General features: G+C 37.9%; 3 protein-coding genes across 8 annotated transcripts in view; 1 reads left to right on the top strand and 2 right to left on the bottom strand.

Moving 5' to 3' along the window:
• LOC140340562 (carotenoid-cleaving dioxygenase, mitochondrial-like) overlaps positions 1-4240 on the bottom strand; it is a 35241-nt gene extending 31001 nt beyond the window's left edge. The window contains exon 1 of one of the 4 annotated variants that reach the window (XM_072425847.1): positions 4044-4240. In XM_072425847.1, the coding sequence (XP_072281948.1) occupies positions 4044-4080 (37 nt within the window). In that variant the 5' untranslated portion in view covers positions 4081-4240. The remainder of the gene's footprint in view (positions 1-4043) is intronic. The other 3 variants (XM_072425848.1, XM_072425846.1, XM_072425845.1) reach the window with 3 other exon arrangements.
• PCSK7 (proprotein convertase subtilisin/kexin type 7) overlaps positions 1-15902 on the top strand; it is a 501704-nt gene that overhangs the window by 271117 nt on the left and 214685 nt on the right. The window lies entirely within an intron of this gene.
• Positions 4690-14127, bottom strand: TEX12 (testis expressed 12). Of its 3 annotated transcripts, none has more exons than XM_072426454.1 (5): positions 13893-14127; positions 10992-11067; positions 6291-6387; positions 6162-6213; positions 4690-4945 (listed from the first exon to the last, which is right to left on the bottom strand). In XM_072426454.1, the coding sequence occupies exons 2-5, from the start codon at positions 11049-11051 to the stop codon at positions 4801-4803; spliced, it is 354 nt and encodes a 117-aa protein (XP_072282555.1). In that variant the 5' UTR covers positions 11052-11067; positions 13893-14127; the 3' UTR covers positions 4690-4800. The 3 variants fall into 3 exon arrangements, with proteins under 3 accessions (XP_072282555.1, XP_072282553.1, XP_072282556.1); XM_072426452.1 differs by lacking the exon at positions 13893-14127 and adding an exon at positions 12877-12950; XM_072426455.1 differs by lacking the exon at positions 13893-14127 and adding an exon at positions 12806-12869.

The raw sequence follows: 15902 nt of genomic DNA, 5'->3' as shown, positions 1-15902 counted from the left end.
AGCATAACAATATTGTTTGCCACACTTTAATGCATAGTTGTGCCCTAGGAAATTATCCCACTATATGATTACACTTTATACTTGTATGCCAAATATACAAATTTGATGCAAATAGGACTAGAGAGGGATTTGAAACTTGGAGCAACATTCCTGGAATACATTACCACAACTCTCCTTGTGGATATATCAGCTCCCTGTCTGTCATGCAAATGTTTTGGCTTCAGTGCTTTTTTGTAACTCAAAAAGTATTAAGGACCAGAAACAGACAAGTGTTTTTTTAAAAAAAACAATATAATAACAATATATATAATTTGCGTCTGTCTGTAGTTTCAAAAATAAAAATTTGAAAATAATAACCAGAACAGAATGTAAAGTCAGCACAGTTGCTCAGAGGTTAGCACTCTGGCCTTTGCAGCGCTAGGTCCCAGGTTTGGTTCCTGGCCAGGGCTCTATCTGCATGGAGTTTGCAGGTTCCCCCCATGTTTGCGTGGGTCTCCTCCCATATTGTAAACAAGCAGTTAGGTTAATTGGCTTCTGCAGCACAAGATCATCCATGAAACTGCTGCCTCTGATTGCTGAAATCATGAGAAGAAAGCTACAATGCATAGAACTTCTTGCTTCTGATTAATCAATTTTCCGGATCTAGCTACTTGATCATTACCCTTATTGGTCATTTGATCATTAGTCATTAATGAAGGAAATAGCCCAGACATAAGGATACTTGTTCTTGCACCACAATGGCTGCCTGTAAATAGAACCAATGTGGAAAAAGCACATTTAATCAGTAACATAGTAGAGACCCGTCACAGTGACAATACATGCAATAATTGTAACCAATTCACTGGTGGCCTCCTGCTAATTTTATCCTCTGCCTTTCAATTGCAGTTCATGCAATTGGGAGAAACCCATAATACTCTGAAGCATATGGACCAAAAAAGTTACATCTTATTTCTTTACTCACAAAAAAAAATAAGGGAATCAGAATGTTTACACCCAGGCCAATGGGCTTTTTGGGCATTGCGTGATGTAATTGTCCTTAAATTGTGCAGACAGAAAATATTTTACCACAAGAAAATAATTGTAATTAAGGAGCGCATGCTTTTGCTTGTGAAAGTACACAGGAAATATTCATGTATGATAGTAGATAAAGATGATTTATTGATTGACTGTGTCAGTACTGTATACTGTATATATAAACAGCAGCTACCGTCTACCATAAGGGTCAAAAGTTGTCAAGAATATGCTTTCCTTCACTTCATATACTACAAAGCTCTACAGTTCTGTTATTATAAGCTTTCTCTTAAACTATAGAGTTCTACAGTTAATGGTAAGGCAAACCATATTCAGCTGCAAGACCCTGTCCGATATTCAATCTCCTAAACCAGTATTTGCAGTTGTTGTTAATAATCCTGTTATTGTAATCTTTGGACAACTGCCCCCACAATGGGGGCACATCTCTCCAGCGACTCGGTGCTGTGCCCCATCACAGTATAAAACACTGTTTATTCTGTCCAGCGGTGTCATTTACAGCAGCCAGGAGAACTAAAATAGCAGCCCGTGCTTCCATTTAGTCGTGCAGCCTGATGTATATTATGGCATCCCCAGCAGCCTTTGTTAGGCTGTACACAGCTAAGGGGGATTCTAGAGGCTGAGTAGCTCCTGGCTGTATCCTGCACTGCTATTGGCTGCTGGGATTTTATAGCCTCTATGCTCCCATTCACCAGGGCCAACCGTGTGCTGGGAGACACAACCAGTCTCCCGAGACTGAGCGGGGGCGAACTAAAGGTGAAGACTGCGGTGTTTAAATGGAGCACTGGTGTCTGGTGAGGACTGGTGCTGACCAGGGCCTTACAGAGATTTGTTAAAATGTACACAATTTATTATACCAATTCTAAAAACAAAATAAAAAAACATGAAATTGATGCATTTTTTTTTTTTTACATTATCTCATTATCTGGTTTTATGTGTTTCCCAGACAAAAGCTGCTTCCTCAGGAAATTGAATAAGATTGAAACATATTTACATTACAATACATTGTACAATATTAATATTGTAATGTAAATATGTTTAGATCTCAATTGATTTCCTGAGGAAGTGGCTTTTGTCTGTGAAATACATTAAACAAGACTTGAGATAATGTTTTGTTTTTTGAATTGATAATACATTTTCTAAATTATAAAAAATGCTTTTGTAGCAATTATATCTGCTTTAAAAGTCTTGATTTGGTACAGATTGCTGTTTATCTGTAAAGATGGCAGCCTCCCCACTGACCAGCAATGTAGGAGACATTCTGCTCAATACCAATCATTCTAATGTGCTGTGAGTTGTAAATTAAGTAATTACAAAAGGGGTTTCTTATAAGACTTAAGATCATAAGATCCAAAGGGTATTTCAAGGGTTCCTCCAACGTAAAAAGGTTAAGAAAGGCTGCTCTAGATGTGGAAGAACAAGCTCAAACGTCTACTACAGCTTTTAAAGGCAGTAATATCCCCACCAGAGTTGCATATTAGTCTAAAAAGGGTGTGGGATCTTATCTAATTGTCACTACAACTACTGAAAGTGATATACCCCTTTAATTGGTCTAGATTAGCATATTTTTGATGGAGATGGCTAAGGAAGTGGATCAACCACACAGGAATGATTTCCCTCATGCACCCTACAACTGAATACATATTGGAAGTAAACCAATACCAATAAATCATGTACAGGTAGTCCCCGGGTTACATACAAGATAGGGACTGCAGGTTTGTTCTTAAGTTAAATTTGTATGAAAGTCAGAACGAATACATTATTTTAATGAATGCAATTATGACACATGTTTGTCTCAACATAATATTAGGCAGCATAGTGTCAGTTACAGTATACAATCCTCACTGTGAGTTAATCACAAACAAAGCAAAAAAAAACTTTATGGGGCCTAGACATTCAATAACTTCTGGAGCAAGCTGTGCTTTGATATGCAAAAAAAACAAATGCAGAGTTTGTCTTGCTCATTAAAGAGTTACAAGATGGAGGAGAGGTCAGTCTCAGCTGTGTTTAGCTAAAGACTTCTTTTGCAAATCATGGAAACCGCCCCCTCCCCCCATCAAGCCTCCGTCCAGCACACAAACGAGCATGTAAGCCCCGCTTGTATCTAGGATTCGTCCGTATGTCGGATGTCCTTAACTCAGGGACTACCAATATATTCTGAGGAACTTTGTTTACTAGCTGCCAGCAATTACGTATTAACATTTAGTTTAATAGAGCCACTAATTTTCATTAATTGTAGAAGCATATGAATGGATATTTAATGTATAATGTTAGGAAGCCAAACCTTTTTTAGTTTTAAGACAGGTATGAAAAGGTGAGAAATACATATTTTGTCTGATCGCTTTTCCTGTGACAACTGTAAAACATTGGATTTTCCATCACATTCTGTCATCCCCAGGACCCACTGAGAGACCTAAAGTAGACCTTTAAAAAATTTTGTTGTTGATCTTTCATCGGTTAAAACTAAAAGTAAATTTTGTTGCACTGCTTACATTTATTAGGCTGTGATGAACTATACTCCTTTGACAACAGCCTGTACAATTTTCTATGAACCCTTTTGCTATGTGCACTAATGGAATTTGACAACACTGTATGCCTCATTTGCTTTGCTAACCTTCCAAGCATATATTGTATGAAAAACATGCAACAACATACATTACATTAAATATCAATATAAAACATTAAATGTAATATATTTTTATTTTATATATACAGTATTTAGGTTTTGTCATTTGTCTTACATGCTTTTTTGGTTTGGTTGATATTGTGATAATAATGATGATGATAGTCCGTTACATCAAACTAACAAATAGGCAGGTGTGCAATGCATACAATAAATGTTGAAACAGTCATATAAATAGTTAATAAGATGCTAGTTATATAACAACCACACAGCAGTGTGTTATCCTGCCAAAGCTACAGACAAACATGTACCTACAGTGGTCAATACATTTATAAGAGATGTTGCTGGAAACTGCTGCATCATTCAGATCTCAAATAAAGATTTACATTACCTGGTATGTTGTAAAGCGCAGAGAAAATAAAATCCATTTATGGAGAAGGAGGTGATTGCAGAGCGGTTTTAACACACAGAGGATGCAGTGTAGTGAAAGCTGATTGAATTATTGGACATCAGCAGAATCTTGTCTGGTGGTAGGTTATTGAAGCTGACAAGCCCTGTGTTCTGAATAGCTGTCTAATCTGCAGTGCACTTCAGAATAAAAGCCTGATGCTGCAGCACTGCCTCTGACCTCATTAGCAATAAGACATACATGTTCTTTTGTACAGTTGTTACAATACACCACCATTGGTGTATGTGTGTATATATATATAATGTATATGTGTGTGTAAACAGTCAGAAAATTAGGCTCAAAACAATTTTGTGTATTTTTCAATATTTAATAATTATCTTTGTTTTAATACATAAACAATTCAAGGACAGCTGTACTTTTTTTTCTTTCTTTAGGTCCTCCACACTCTTAGTGCTGCCCGCTAGGTCTTATACCTACCTTTATCCCATATACAGAAATTGTTACTCTGTAACCATTACCAAAACCTCACAGCCTAAAACATTACAACCTATGTTTATTCATTTTGCTTTTAAATAAAAACACCACATACAAAAAATATTTTAAAATTAAAAAAAAACAAACACTGGAATGATGTTCCATTTTCTATTTGACAATAACAATTTTATCTTTTTTATGTATTTAGTTTTTTATATGATTGTAAATACATGCTACATGCTTATACATTTTATCTTATTTATATTTATTTTTGTAAAGTATTTGCAATCATGGTTAGTCGGTTTCTAAGACTTTCCTTCTTCTGTTTTAACTGAGTTTCCAGTGATTTGGCTTCATTAAGGATTTCATCGAATCCATCCACATAGAGTACATCCACAGCAGACTGCTCACTTAATAAACAAAACATAAAAACAATCTTAAATTATTCATGCAACAAATCAGCATGTTAATGGAAATGTTTTTTTGTTTTGTATTTTCCATGCAAGTATGTAAGACTATATGTATGGCACAACCTACACAATGTGAATACAAAACCCACACTAGAAAGCCTGAAAAACAGGTCAGGTGCAAGTGTGCTTAGTTTGCTTTATAGTTAATATCACCTTTATAGTTTGAATACGTTTGACTTTATGTTAAATAAGTATAGTATTATGCTAAAATTATCACTGAAGGGTTAATACTGAACACAAAAAGACGCCAAACATACCCCAAAAAAAAAACACTTGACAGCATGGAAAATCCAACCTGGGTATGGTAGTAGGAGGTTCTTGAAATCTGGCCAGGGTAAGGGGAGAGTAGATTTCAAGTCATATGGTATGCCAAAGTATTTTAACATTTGCCATTTACAATTACCTCTCCTTTCTATCACTGCCATTATCATAATGTTTAATGAAACTATAAACTTTAAAAAAAACTTTTGGCAAACTGAGGGAAATTAGTGCTGAGAGAGATGTAGGCTGCCACTGCTGACTTTTCCCTGGCTGTTATGATTCAGTGGTTTCAGTCATTTCTAAATTTCCAACCTGGAAGCGTGAAGATTAGTTCTGATTTCATTTGATGTAAAACTGTCATAAATCAGCAAGTAGAAATTGACAGAGCACAATTTTTCTTTAATGTAGGTAAACCATGGGACACCCAGAAATCATCCTTTGCATAGGTTTCCTTTAACTGAATTCTATAACCAAACATGCTGATCTTAATATTCTGCAAAACGGCGTGCACTATCTTCTAGAATGGGACTTCACAATCACAATGTGTGATTTTTGTGTTTACAAGTCTATGTTGACTGGTCAGTAAAAGGAGACAATCAGAAGCCTTTTGAAATGCAGGAATATATTTGGGGATACTTGCCCTGTTGCCAGCTCTGTTGCCAAGAGGACATTGCTCTCACTGTAAACAGATTTTTTCCACATTCTGTTGTGTCCATAGGGAAAGGACAAGAAAGGAACTCTCTTTTATTGGATACAGGTGACAACAAAACCTGGACAAGAGTTTTACCCCTTACTGTATCAGTTTGGATTTAGGTCTACTTTAATAGTTCTTATTATTATTATTAATACTACTGATTTTAATTATGATGACCAGGTAAACAACAAATATATTTACCTCAAGATTCTTGCATATTTTGATAACAAAATGTTTAATTCTTTTCTCAAGTCTGGTAAAAGAATAAAAAAAATGAATAATAAATAAATTTAAGCTTGCAATATACAGTTACAAACCTTTAATACTAACCTTTCAATACTACATCAAAGACTCCTTCAGTGATGTCTGAATGAGGAGAAGGCTGATTTGATGGTAAGACACACTGAAGCATTTCCGAGTCTAGAACCTTAAAAGAAATAAAATAGTGGCTTATGTAGTTTGAATAATAATATATATGTAAATATATATACACAGGTATATATATGAGAGAAAATATAGTAAGAGAACAAAGCTGTTCTGTGCTTCAGTTAAAGCCCAACAATCTAACCAAAAGAAATGTACATTTGTTTAATATCTAATTTTTAACAATAGAAAAAACATTGTGTGAACAATTGCTACACAACCCAATTTGTAACATAATGGAGTCTGCACAAAGAGACAAAAAAACTTTTGACATCTCGTACTACTACTTCTAGAGGGATGCAAACACGGGAACTTCCCAAATCAGCACAGTGAAAGGGTACTAAGCGATTAATAAGAAACAAAAAGACTCGGTAAAAAAACAGTGTTTTCTTTGAAATAGAAAAGGGCAGAAATCTGAAATATTATTTGTTAAACTCCTTGCAAAGATCACCCAGATGGGATTGTTTTTATTTCTCAATGAAAGTGACGATAAACTTTAAATCAAATTTAGGATACCTGTCATCCTACCTCCTATTGCCTTTTTTTCACACTGATTCTGAATTTTATAATAAAGGTACATAAAAACTACCTATCCAGTCAAGTTGTGGAGGAGTGGTAACATGGTTGGGCAGTTCTGTTCGGGGAGTTTTTCTTTTTTCACCACTACCTATCGCATGGATGGGGAAAGGAGACACAAGTAAAACTCAGCTCCAAACTCCCCCCCCCCAGATATAGTCCAGGATAACATAATAGCTTGGGTATAAGGATAAAGAAGCAAGATATACAGATAGGGGCTTTACCACCAACAATAATGAACTTTACTTGTGTATTCGGCATTCTTTGAACATCTCACCTAGAACCTGCAAACCATGCAAGGAAATCCATTGGACGTGAATATTACGCAATCTTCTCTATAGTGTGCATTTTTTAAAATTGGACCAACCATCTTTTACCTCACAATATAAGTCTCTACCTCCCCCAAAGAAGTTATACGGCAAAACGCATCAGGATTGAGACGATTGCTCCTAAACCTTGCTTGTTTAGTTGAATTTTTTTAATTTACCGTTGGTATTGAATTGTATCAATCTGCCTATTACACAAGTAAAGATCATGAATGTTTGCCACTAAAGCCCCTCTTTGTATATCTTGCTTTTCTATCCTTATGAACAAACTTTGGGGTTGGTAAAAAGCAAAACTTTGGAGTGGACAATCTGATCCACACTAAATCTTTTATATAATAGCTTGGGTGCTGTAAACCCAAACTATGGTCAGAGACCTGTTCTGCAAACAGGATAGCTGTGCCCTGCTGCTACATCGGGAGGTTTAATGGAGGATCTTCTGCATTGTTAAAATAGTAATGTCCAGACTTTGGTAAGGCATTCTCTAAGCATTTGTGTGACAGTTTTTAGGCCCACAGTTATCTTAAAGGTAGAATGGCATTCACCTGCTATGATGTGAGCATAGCATCATGTTGCAAGGTTTTGTTATTTAGTTTTTCAGCAATTCCATTGTGGAAATATATTTTTTTATTAAATGATTTTATTGTATGGTACAAAATAAAGTGTCTTGCTATGTCAGGAGTATGGAAAAAAAGTGTCTTATACACATGTCCAAATAGTAAACAGCATGGATTAGGTTAACAGAAAGACATATCAAATAAATAGGATAACTCCAACTTTTTGTAACTCAATAAAAAGGTTAACAAAGTGAAACAAAGTTTAGAACAATTATGCAATTGCTTGTCATATAGGTCATTCAGTACAAGGGAAATTTTCCAGGTGTGGAATTTAATGACTGTGTATTAATGTAAGACAGAAAAAACGTGTGCTTAAAGTGCCAAATAACCATAAAGAAGAGTTAGGGAGATGACGTATGGGTGGATCCCCATCCAGTACTCTTATCAAATACTATAAAGTATGTTGAAAACATTGGTGTAGTCTTTGTTGTGTGACAAAGTTTAATGTAGCAATAACATTTTCCCATGCCTTAAAGAATAAATGTGTCTGTGTTTCTTTTTTTTTTTTGAGAAGTTTCAATTCATTCCATAAGAAAGAGATGCTATAATTTTCGCTTGTCCTTATATTGGGCCTGAATATGGCTGTTTGAATTCGGATAGACCCGACCCGAAAAAAACGAGATTCGACGGCAAAAATTTGGATAAAAAAAGTGTTAAAAAATAAAAATTAATGTTAAATTAATTTATTGAATGTTTGTGTTTATTTAACTAATTTTTTTTTACAGGTTATCCTACAATGACATGACTCTGTAACACAGTTTCCAACACATGTTATGATACATTTGTTACATTTTTCTTTTATCCACTGGGAGAAAAATGTAACAAATGTATTATATTACTGTGCTGGAAAGTGTATTACAGAGTAAAGCTGCGTACACACTTCCAATTTTTATCGTTGGTAAACGAACGACGAACGATCCTGCCTGATATCTGCGAACGATCGTATGGCACCGATCCTGTACATACAGATAACGACACGATCGTTCAAAGATATTGTACACACGATAGATGCGATCGTTTGAACGATACAGGAAGTGACGTGCACCACAGGAAGTGAGCAAACCTTCGTTCATCGCGCATGCTCAGACCATGGACGATCACTGAACGACCGTACACACGATAGATGGTCAACGATCGTCGTCCAATCCGATCCGCCGGTCCGGTCGTTTATTTCCAACGACTATCCTCGTTCGTCTGCGTCGTTGGTTACTTTTTTTACGAACGATTTTTGGCCAATCGGTCGTTCGTCGTTCATTTCCAACGATAAAAATTGGAAGTGTGTACGCAGCTTTAGAGATACTTGCGGAACATATTCTCAATAATTGCAGCCGAGTCTGCAATCATTGAGAAGAGTGTGTGATCCCCATAGAGAAAGTCTATCCAAGAACACATACAACTATAAATTAGCTCCAGAAGTCCCAAATTCGGGACAGCAATTGGATTCTGTTATTTCAATGTGATGCACTCAGAGAGGATAAATATACGCCCTGCGGAATAGGTGAAAAAACATTTCCCTGTAAGAGGCTGCCGAGACGGCCTTCCAGGTACATTTTTCGTAATTAGGAAAGAAACAAATTTGGAAAATATTGTAACCATCTAGCTAACCCCATGGGGGTCCAAGCATAATCCACCTCCTCTCTGAAATATTTATAGTATGTGGAGATCAATTTTGTGTGGAGTGGATTGGCATAGTATCCAACTTTACATAAAAGGGTTTGAGTTTTTTTAAGTGCAGCGCCCTTTTTTTAAAAAATAAAAAAGGAAAAAGGGTGCAGCACTGCCCCTTTAATTCTTAATCGCCTAGGCAGATTGTGCAGAGCCTCCCTGGATACCTACGTCACACATTCAGGGAGGCTCTTGGCTGCTGCTTCTGCGCATGCCTTCTGTGCAAGGAGCCCTTTCACCAATAGGAAAAAAATTTGCCAATCTCACGCATGTGCAGTCAGATCTGCAACTTTTTCCTTATCTACGTCAGACACAGGAAGAAAAATCTGGAAGTAGAGAGAAGATGTCAGCGACTTCTGCGCTGGGCCAAAGACAGATACCGGGACAACGCAGGACGGAAGAAACCTCCCGAAGTATAGACTGATCTGCGGGATTAAAGGTAAGTGTGATTTTTTTGCAAAGATCACCCAGATGGGATTGTTTTTTTTTCTCAATGAAAGTGACGTTAAACTTTAAATCAAATTTAGGATACCTGTCATCCTACCTCTTATTGCCTTTTTTTCACACTGATTCTGAATTTTATAATAAAGGTACATAAAAACTACCTATCCAGTCAAGTTTGTGGAGGAGTAGTAACATGGTTGGGCAGTTCTGTTCAGGGAGTTTTTCTTTTTTCACCACTACCTATCGCATGGATGGGGAAAGGAGACACAAGTAAAACTCAGCTCCAACCCCTCCCCCCCCCCCACATTCAGGGAGGCTCTTGGCTGCTGCTTCTGCGCATGCCCGAGCATCTTGGATATACGCAGAAGGAGCCCTTTCATCAATAGGAAAAAAAATTGCCAATCTCACGCATGCGCAATCAGATCTGCAACTTTTTCCTTATCTACGCCAGACACAGGAAGAAAAATCTGGAAGTAGAGAGAAGATGTCAGCGACTTCTGCGCCGGGCCAAAGACAGATACTGGGACAACGCAGGACGGAAGAAATCTCCCGAAGTATAGACTGATCTGCGGGATTAAAGGTAAGTGTGATTTTTTTGTTTTGGGTTTACTTCCGCTAAAAGTAAGCATGTGTCTGAAAGAGCGGGGTGAGTTGAAAAACATTTTTAAGATAGCATTACACTTCTTATATTCCCAGCAATTAGTACAGCAAAGCTTTAGGTCTACAACATATAACAGAGAGTACTGCCATCTAGTGATACAAATCTAAAAATGAGGTATTCCTGATTAACAACGAATTGCTACTTGTTACTTTTCTGAAAGCCTATCTCTACACATAAAGATTCTTTTGAAGTTCCCCGATTTTGTGAATGTAAAAAAGGTGATCCACCTCATATCCAAGCAGCATGGGTCCAAGGCAACCTCTTTGTAAATCCCCTATTATATAACTAGGCCAAAAAAAGTGGGACACAGAGAAACCCTTACCTCCATCTCTTTCTTGCGTTTACAATTTTTACTTTCATGCTGGGAAGAAGTACTTGCCATTACCACCTAGAAACAACTGAAAGGCAAACAATATAGTAAAATGTGTGACACAGATATAAACACAAATACAAGAAAATAAGTGAGCCTGACCCACCAAGACTTTTTTAGGTAACAATAGTGCAGGACACCTGTAATAATCCTCAATCCCCATAGAAATATACGCTTCTCCCTTGGGATCCTATGCCCAGGCATTACATGGGGTTTTAATTCTGACCAACTCATCACTAGCCCTGCTCACCCCTGACATTGAGCCCCATCTCGTGTCATTTAGTTATTGATTACTGGAACTTCAGTTGGCAGGAATAGCTCTGGCATCTAACAGGGTGTGGACTTAGTGCCAGGAAGGGGGATTTAATTTCATTCTTTAGACTTCCCCACTGACAGTGCTGGTGCTTGGTGATCAGTCCAAACTGTGACATCCTCTCCCATATCAATGGGTATTTTATTTTTGCTCTTGGCAGCTAAACGATGTGGGAGCAGCAGCCTCTCTGCAGAAGGCTGACACAGGTCTGCAATCAGCAAAGCTAATGCTCCCTGCTGAATGGTCCAGTACTGACTTAATGGGGATATGCTGGACATGTGCAGAGAGACCACTAACACACAGCAGTCCTTCACTGCGGCATGCGGGCCGGGAACAGATGTTTCTGTTTAGGCTGAAGCTATTTTCTAAAAAAATAAAAAAAGTGTAGGACTTTTAGCAAGAAAAAAGGAAGATTTTGTAGAAGTTTAAAATGGAACTTTAGCTCTGCTTTGAACATTTGTGTTAAGGTAAGTCCTAAATGCAGAAAGACAGAGGAGATCGCTATCTACTGGGAAAAAAATAGTTAAACAAAAATACATAAATGAGAGAGAGAGAGAGAGAGAGAGAGAGAGAGAGAGAGAGAGTTTTCTGTTTCATATAAAGAAATGTGATAAAAGATTTGCTTTAAAGCTGACCTAAAACTCAGAAAAGACAGACAACCCTTTTATTTAAAGTACAAATATTTTTTTTTTTAGTGCAACAAAAAAGAGGGTGCAGCACCACCCCTTTATTTAAGAATGAATTGGAGCGCAGAGCTTCCTGGGATACGTACGTCACACATCCAGGGAGGCTCTTGGCTGCTCCTTTTGCGAATGCAAAAATCTCACAGGCATGCGCAAAATCTCACACGCTCTCTTGTCTGCTCCTTCTGCGAATGCAAGTATGTGCAGTGAGATTGGCATTTTTATCCCCCATCTATGTCACCTGATCTCGCGCCTGCACAGTGCCAGGTCGGGTGACGCAAGAGGAAGAACGCGGAAGAAGAGAGATGTCGCTCCCTCTGCACTGGGCCGAAGACAGATACTGGGACCACGCGGGACGCGATGGAAGAAACCTCACGACGAACAGACTGATCTGCGGGACTGAAGGTAAGTGTGATTATCGTTTTTAGTTTAGCTACGCTTTAACTAGTGAAGAGAAATAATAAAACTCCGTTTTTATTGCAAATTCCCAAAAAAATCCTAGCATGAATCCTTACAGGTCCATGAATCCTTACATGTCTTTTTATAGCACAGTACCAAGTGTCCCTACAATGTCCATGGGATGGTATTTCATCAGTTTGATGGTTTATTATATACACCACAAGGATTGGATATTGCAGATAGAATATCACAGGGAAGGGGCACACTAGGTGTCGAGGATACCAGGATAAACAATGACCATTGGTATTACACAGCCCAGCAAAGGTTCTGAGTATTGAGGAGTCCCATGTTGCTCGTGTCTTTGTTTTTACCACGTGTGGAATGAAATGCTGCTTCCCCGGTGCAGACATGTACAGCCCCCAGCAATGTATACCGGACTCACTGCTCGGAGGACTCTCCGTACAATATGGCAGCCTGGAGAAGCACCGACCTCGAGGAATGTGCGTCACCGCTGCGGAGCTCGTGCAGCCGGCTCTTCTGATTGGCAGGGAGAATTATTAGGAACTCACGAACAGGCACGTGACCAGCGGAAGGCGGGGCACTATGCACGATGATGGCTGACAAGTTGTGACATTGCCGTTACCATGGCAATAAATAAATAATCACTGAATAAACCACTAAAGTGTAGATTTTAAAATAAACATGTGCAGGATAGGTCAACCCAGAAACTGAAATCTCATGCAAATGTGCATTTGTCATTGAAGTGATACCTGGTAATCCAGCCATAAAAGTTTATGTTCTAGAACTTTATTATACATACTACCCCCCCTTCCTTGTTTTTGCTTTAGATATAATAAAGCAACCATATTGTTAAGATACCTTTGCTCCAAAAGCTGTGCCTTCAAAAGAAGAAACTAAATAAAAGATTAAAAATGCCATTTTGAAAGCCATTTTAATATTTTTAGGTGCACTTGCATGAAAATAATATCATGAAAATAATAACTGGCGATCCTATTTAAAGCGAAACTGTCCCTTATAGCGGAACTAAAGTAAAACCAAAATAAAGTCACCTACCTTTACTTCCTCCATATGGCCCCACGTTGTCTTGCTTTCTTGCTTCAGCCCAGTGTAGAACAAGCCATTTCGTCTTATTATGTATTCTGGCTATATCACCCAATCTTGTGAGATCAGGTGACATAGGCCGCTGTTGTTGTAACAGGCGATCTCGCTGCACATGTGTGAGATCGGCACCTTTTTTTCAATGATTGAAAAGCTCCTGCGTATGCCCAGTCTTCAGGCATGTGCAGAAGGAGCAGCCTGTGCCTTACGCTGCCCAGAAGGCTCTGCGCTCCTATTCAGTCTTTACCGCCAGGGCAATAAAAACAGAAGGGGAAGGGCTTAGACTTTTTTTATATATAAAAAAAAAAGGCATTTGATGAAAAAAAAATATGTTTTTACCTTTAATAGGAGGGTTATGTACTCTTGGCTTTAAAGACCTCAATTGCTCCACAATCAGCTTCCGTTCAGTCTATCTTGGATTCTTTCTTTGTCGTGATTCAGAGGAACACACGCACACCGCCATTTTCTTCTGTCTTCTTCCTGCTTCTGCTTACATCTCCCAATCTCACACTGAGCAGGCACAAGATTGGGTGATGCTTCCTCCTTTAAATGTGAAAGAAAAGTGAAAAAGGCACTTTTTTATATATTGCAGGGAAAGCCAGGCATGCTCAGAATAGGCGCTCTCGCCAATTTAAAAGACGGAGCGACCTGAAGTTTCCTGAAATATGTGATGTAGGTATCCCAGGAGGCTGGGGGCTTCCCATTCAAAAACAGAAAGGGAGAGGGTCTCCCCTTTTATTTAAAAAAAAACACGTTTATGAAAAAAAGGGAGGGAGGAAACTGGAGCACCCGGAGGAAACCCACACAAACACAGGGAGAACATGCAAACTCCATGCAGATAGTGTCCTGGCTAAGATTTAAACCTGGGACCTAGCTGTGAAGGCCAAGTTATTTCAAGGGTTTCCCAATGTTAAAAAGTTTGAGAAACATTGGTCTAAATGGAAAATTAAATTAAAATTAGTAAAAGTACAGGGTCAGTAGAGACTTCTTATTCTACTAATTGTGGAAAATTTGAAATCATGCAAATGATACATTGCACAAACAGCTTGTTTTTCAGGAAGCTATACAATCTGTTGCATATCCACAAAAACCACTATATTATTGACATGACATCTACAGTGTATGACACAAGAAGAGAATTTTACAATGTATTGCGTGAATCCCTTAGAAAATTGTAAACAAAACAATGCATTCAATGCAGTCTTTTAGCTGACTGTTTTTATGTTAAAGGAATGGTTGTGTAAGATTTAATGTCTGAAGGCCTTTTTAAACCAAACCACAGTTATAAAATGCACGTAGCAAATACAAATACAGCTAAATAGCTTTTGGGACTTTAAAGGCATACAATCAAACACAATATGCATCAATGATATGTAAAATCTTTAAACATTAGTTTATTAAAGACTTAGTTAAACTTGCATAAAAACATCAAATTAATTTGTTTCATTCATATAGTTGGTCTGTTTTATGTTAATAGGCATTAAACTTCAATGCGTTTCACGAAGCTGGGTCCCCTTTCTCAGGAACAAGATGGCCTATAATCACAAATTAATTTTTAATATGGCTTATATTTAATGCACAGACAGTTAATTCATTAATTACATGTGCATTTTTTAATTACTGACAGAGTTTTTCTTTAATAGCTCCCAGGTCAAAACATTCTGACCAGTTGAGCAATCCTTTCATAGGTTGTAGTGAGTGCAGGTCAAAGTCGCCATTTTTGGGGGGGGAAAGGTGTGACGAACGCCCTCTCAGCCCGCACCCCTGTGTATAGACTTTCCAGCACGCTCACAACAGTCCACACGCCACCAGGCCGAGAAGGGGTTTGTCACGGGGGCAAGGTTAGCTACTCTAGTTAACCCTTGCCAAACACACCTTCACAAGGTAGACCACGTGCTTAGACGTTACCCTTTAACAACTGCAGTTGTGCTTCTGCTTCTTTAGTGTCACCCACTGCCACGCCTGACAGAGATGTGACAGAAAACTAAATGTTTATAGTAGCACTTCAGGTTTGCAAGTTACACAATTTCTAGTTAGAGCATTCAGAGGTCATTTCTTTGACCTTACCACCGTTTTTAAATTTTCTCCAAACATTACCCCTCTTATATTGTAAACTACATAGTAAATGCTCTTATCCTTACTGTTATTTCACCACCTTCCATGTGTCTAACCTTACCAACAATTATTATAAACACCTCATTTTTTAGGCAGCTCACCTCATACTTATATTTGAATATTAATTTCACAAACTCAGTGACTTCTATTAACCAACCCTCAAGCTCAATGATTTCTCATACTTCAAGAGAAAAATTATATATAATTGTCTAGTGACTAATGCATCTTAAATAA

The sequence above is a fragment of the Pyxicephalus adspersus genome, chromosome 11 (genome assembly GCF_032062135.1).
Source record: "Pyxicephalus adspersus chromosome 11, UCB_Pads_2.0, whole genome shotgun sequence".
Lineage (NCBI taxonomy): Eukaryota > Metazoa > Chordata > Amphibia > Anura > Pyxicephalidae > Pyxicephalus > Pyxicephalus adspersus.
The sequence above is the reverse complement of the archived record's forward strand: the minus strand, read 5'-3'. Positions and strand labels throughout refer to the sequence as shown.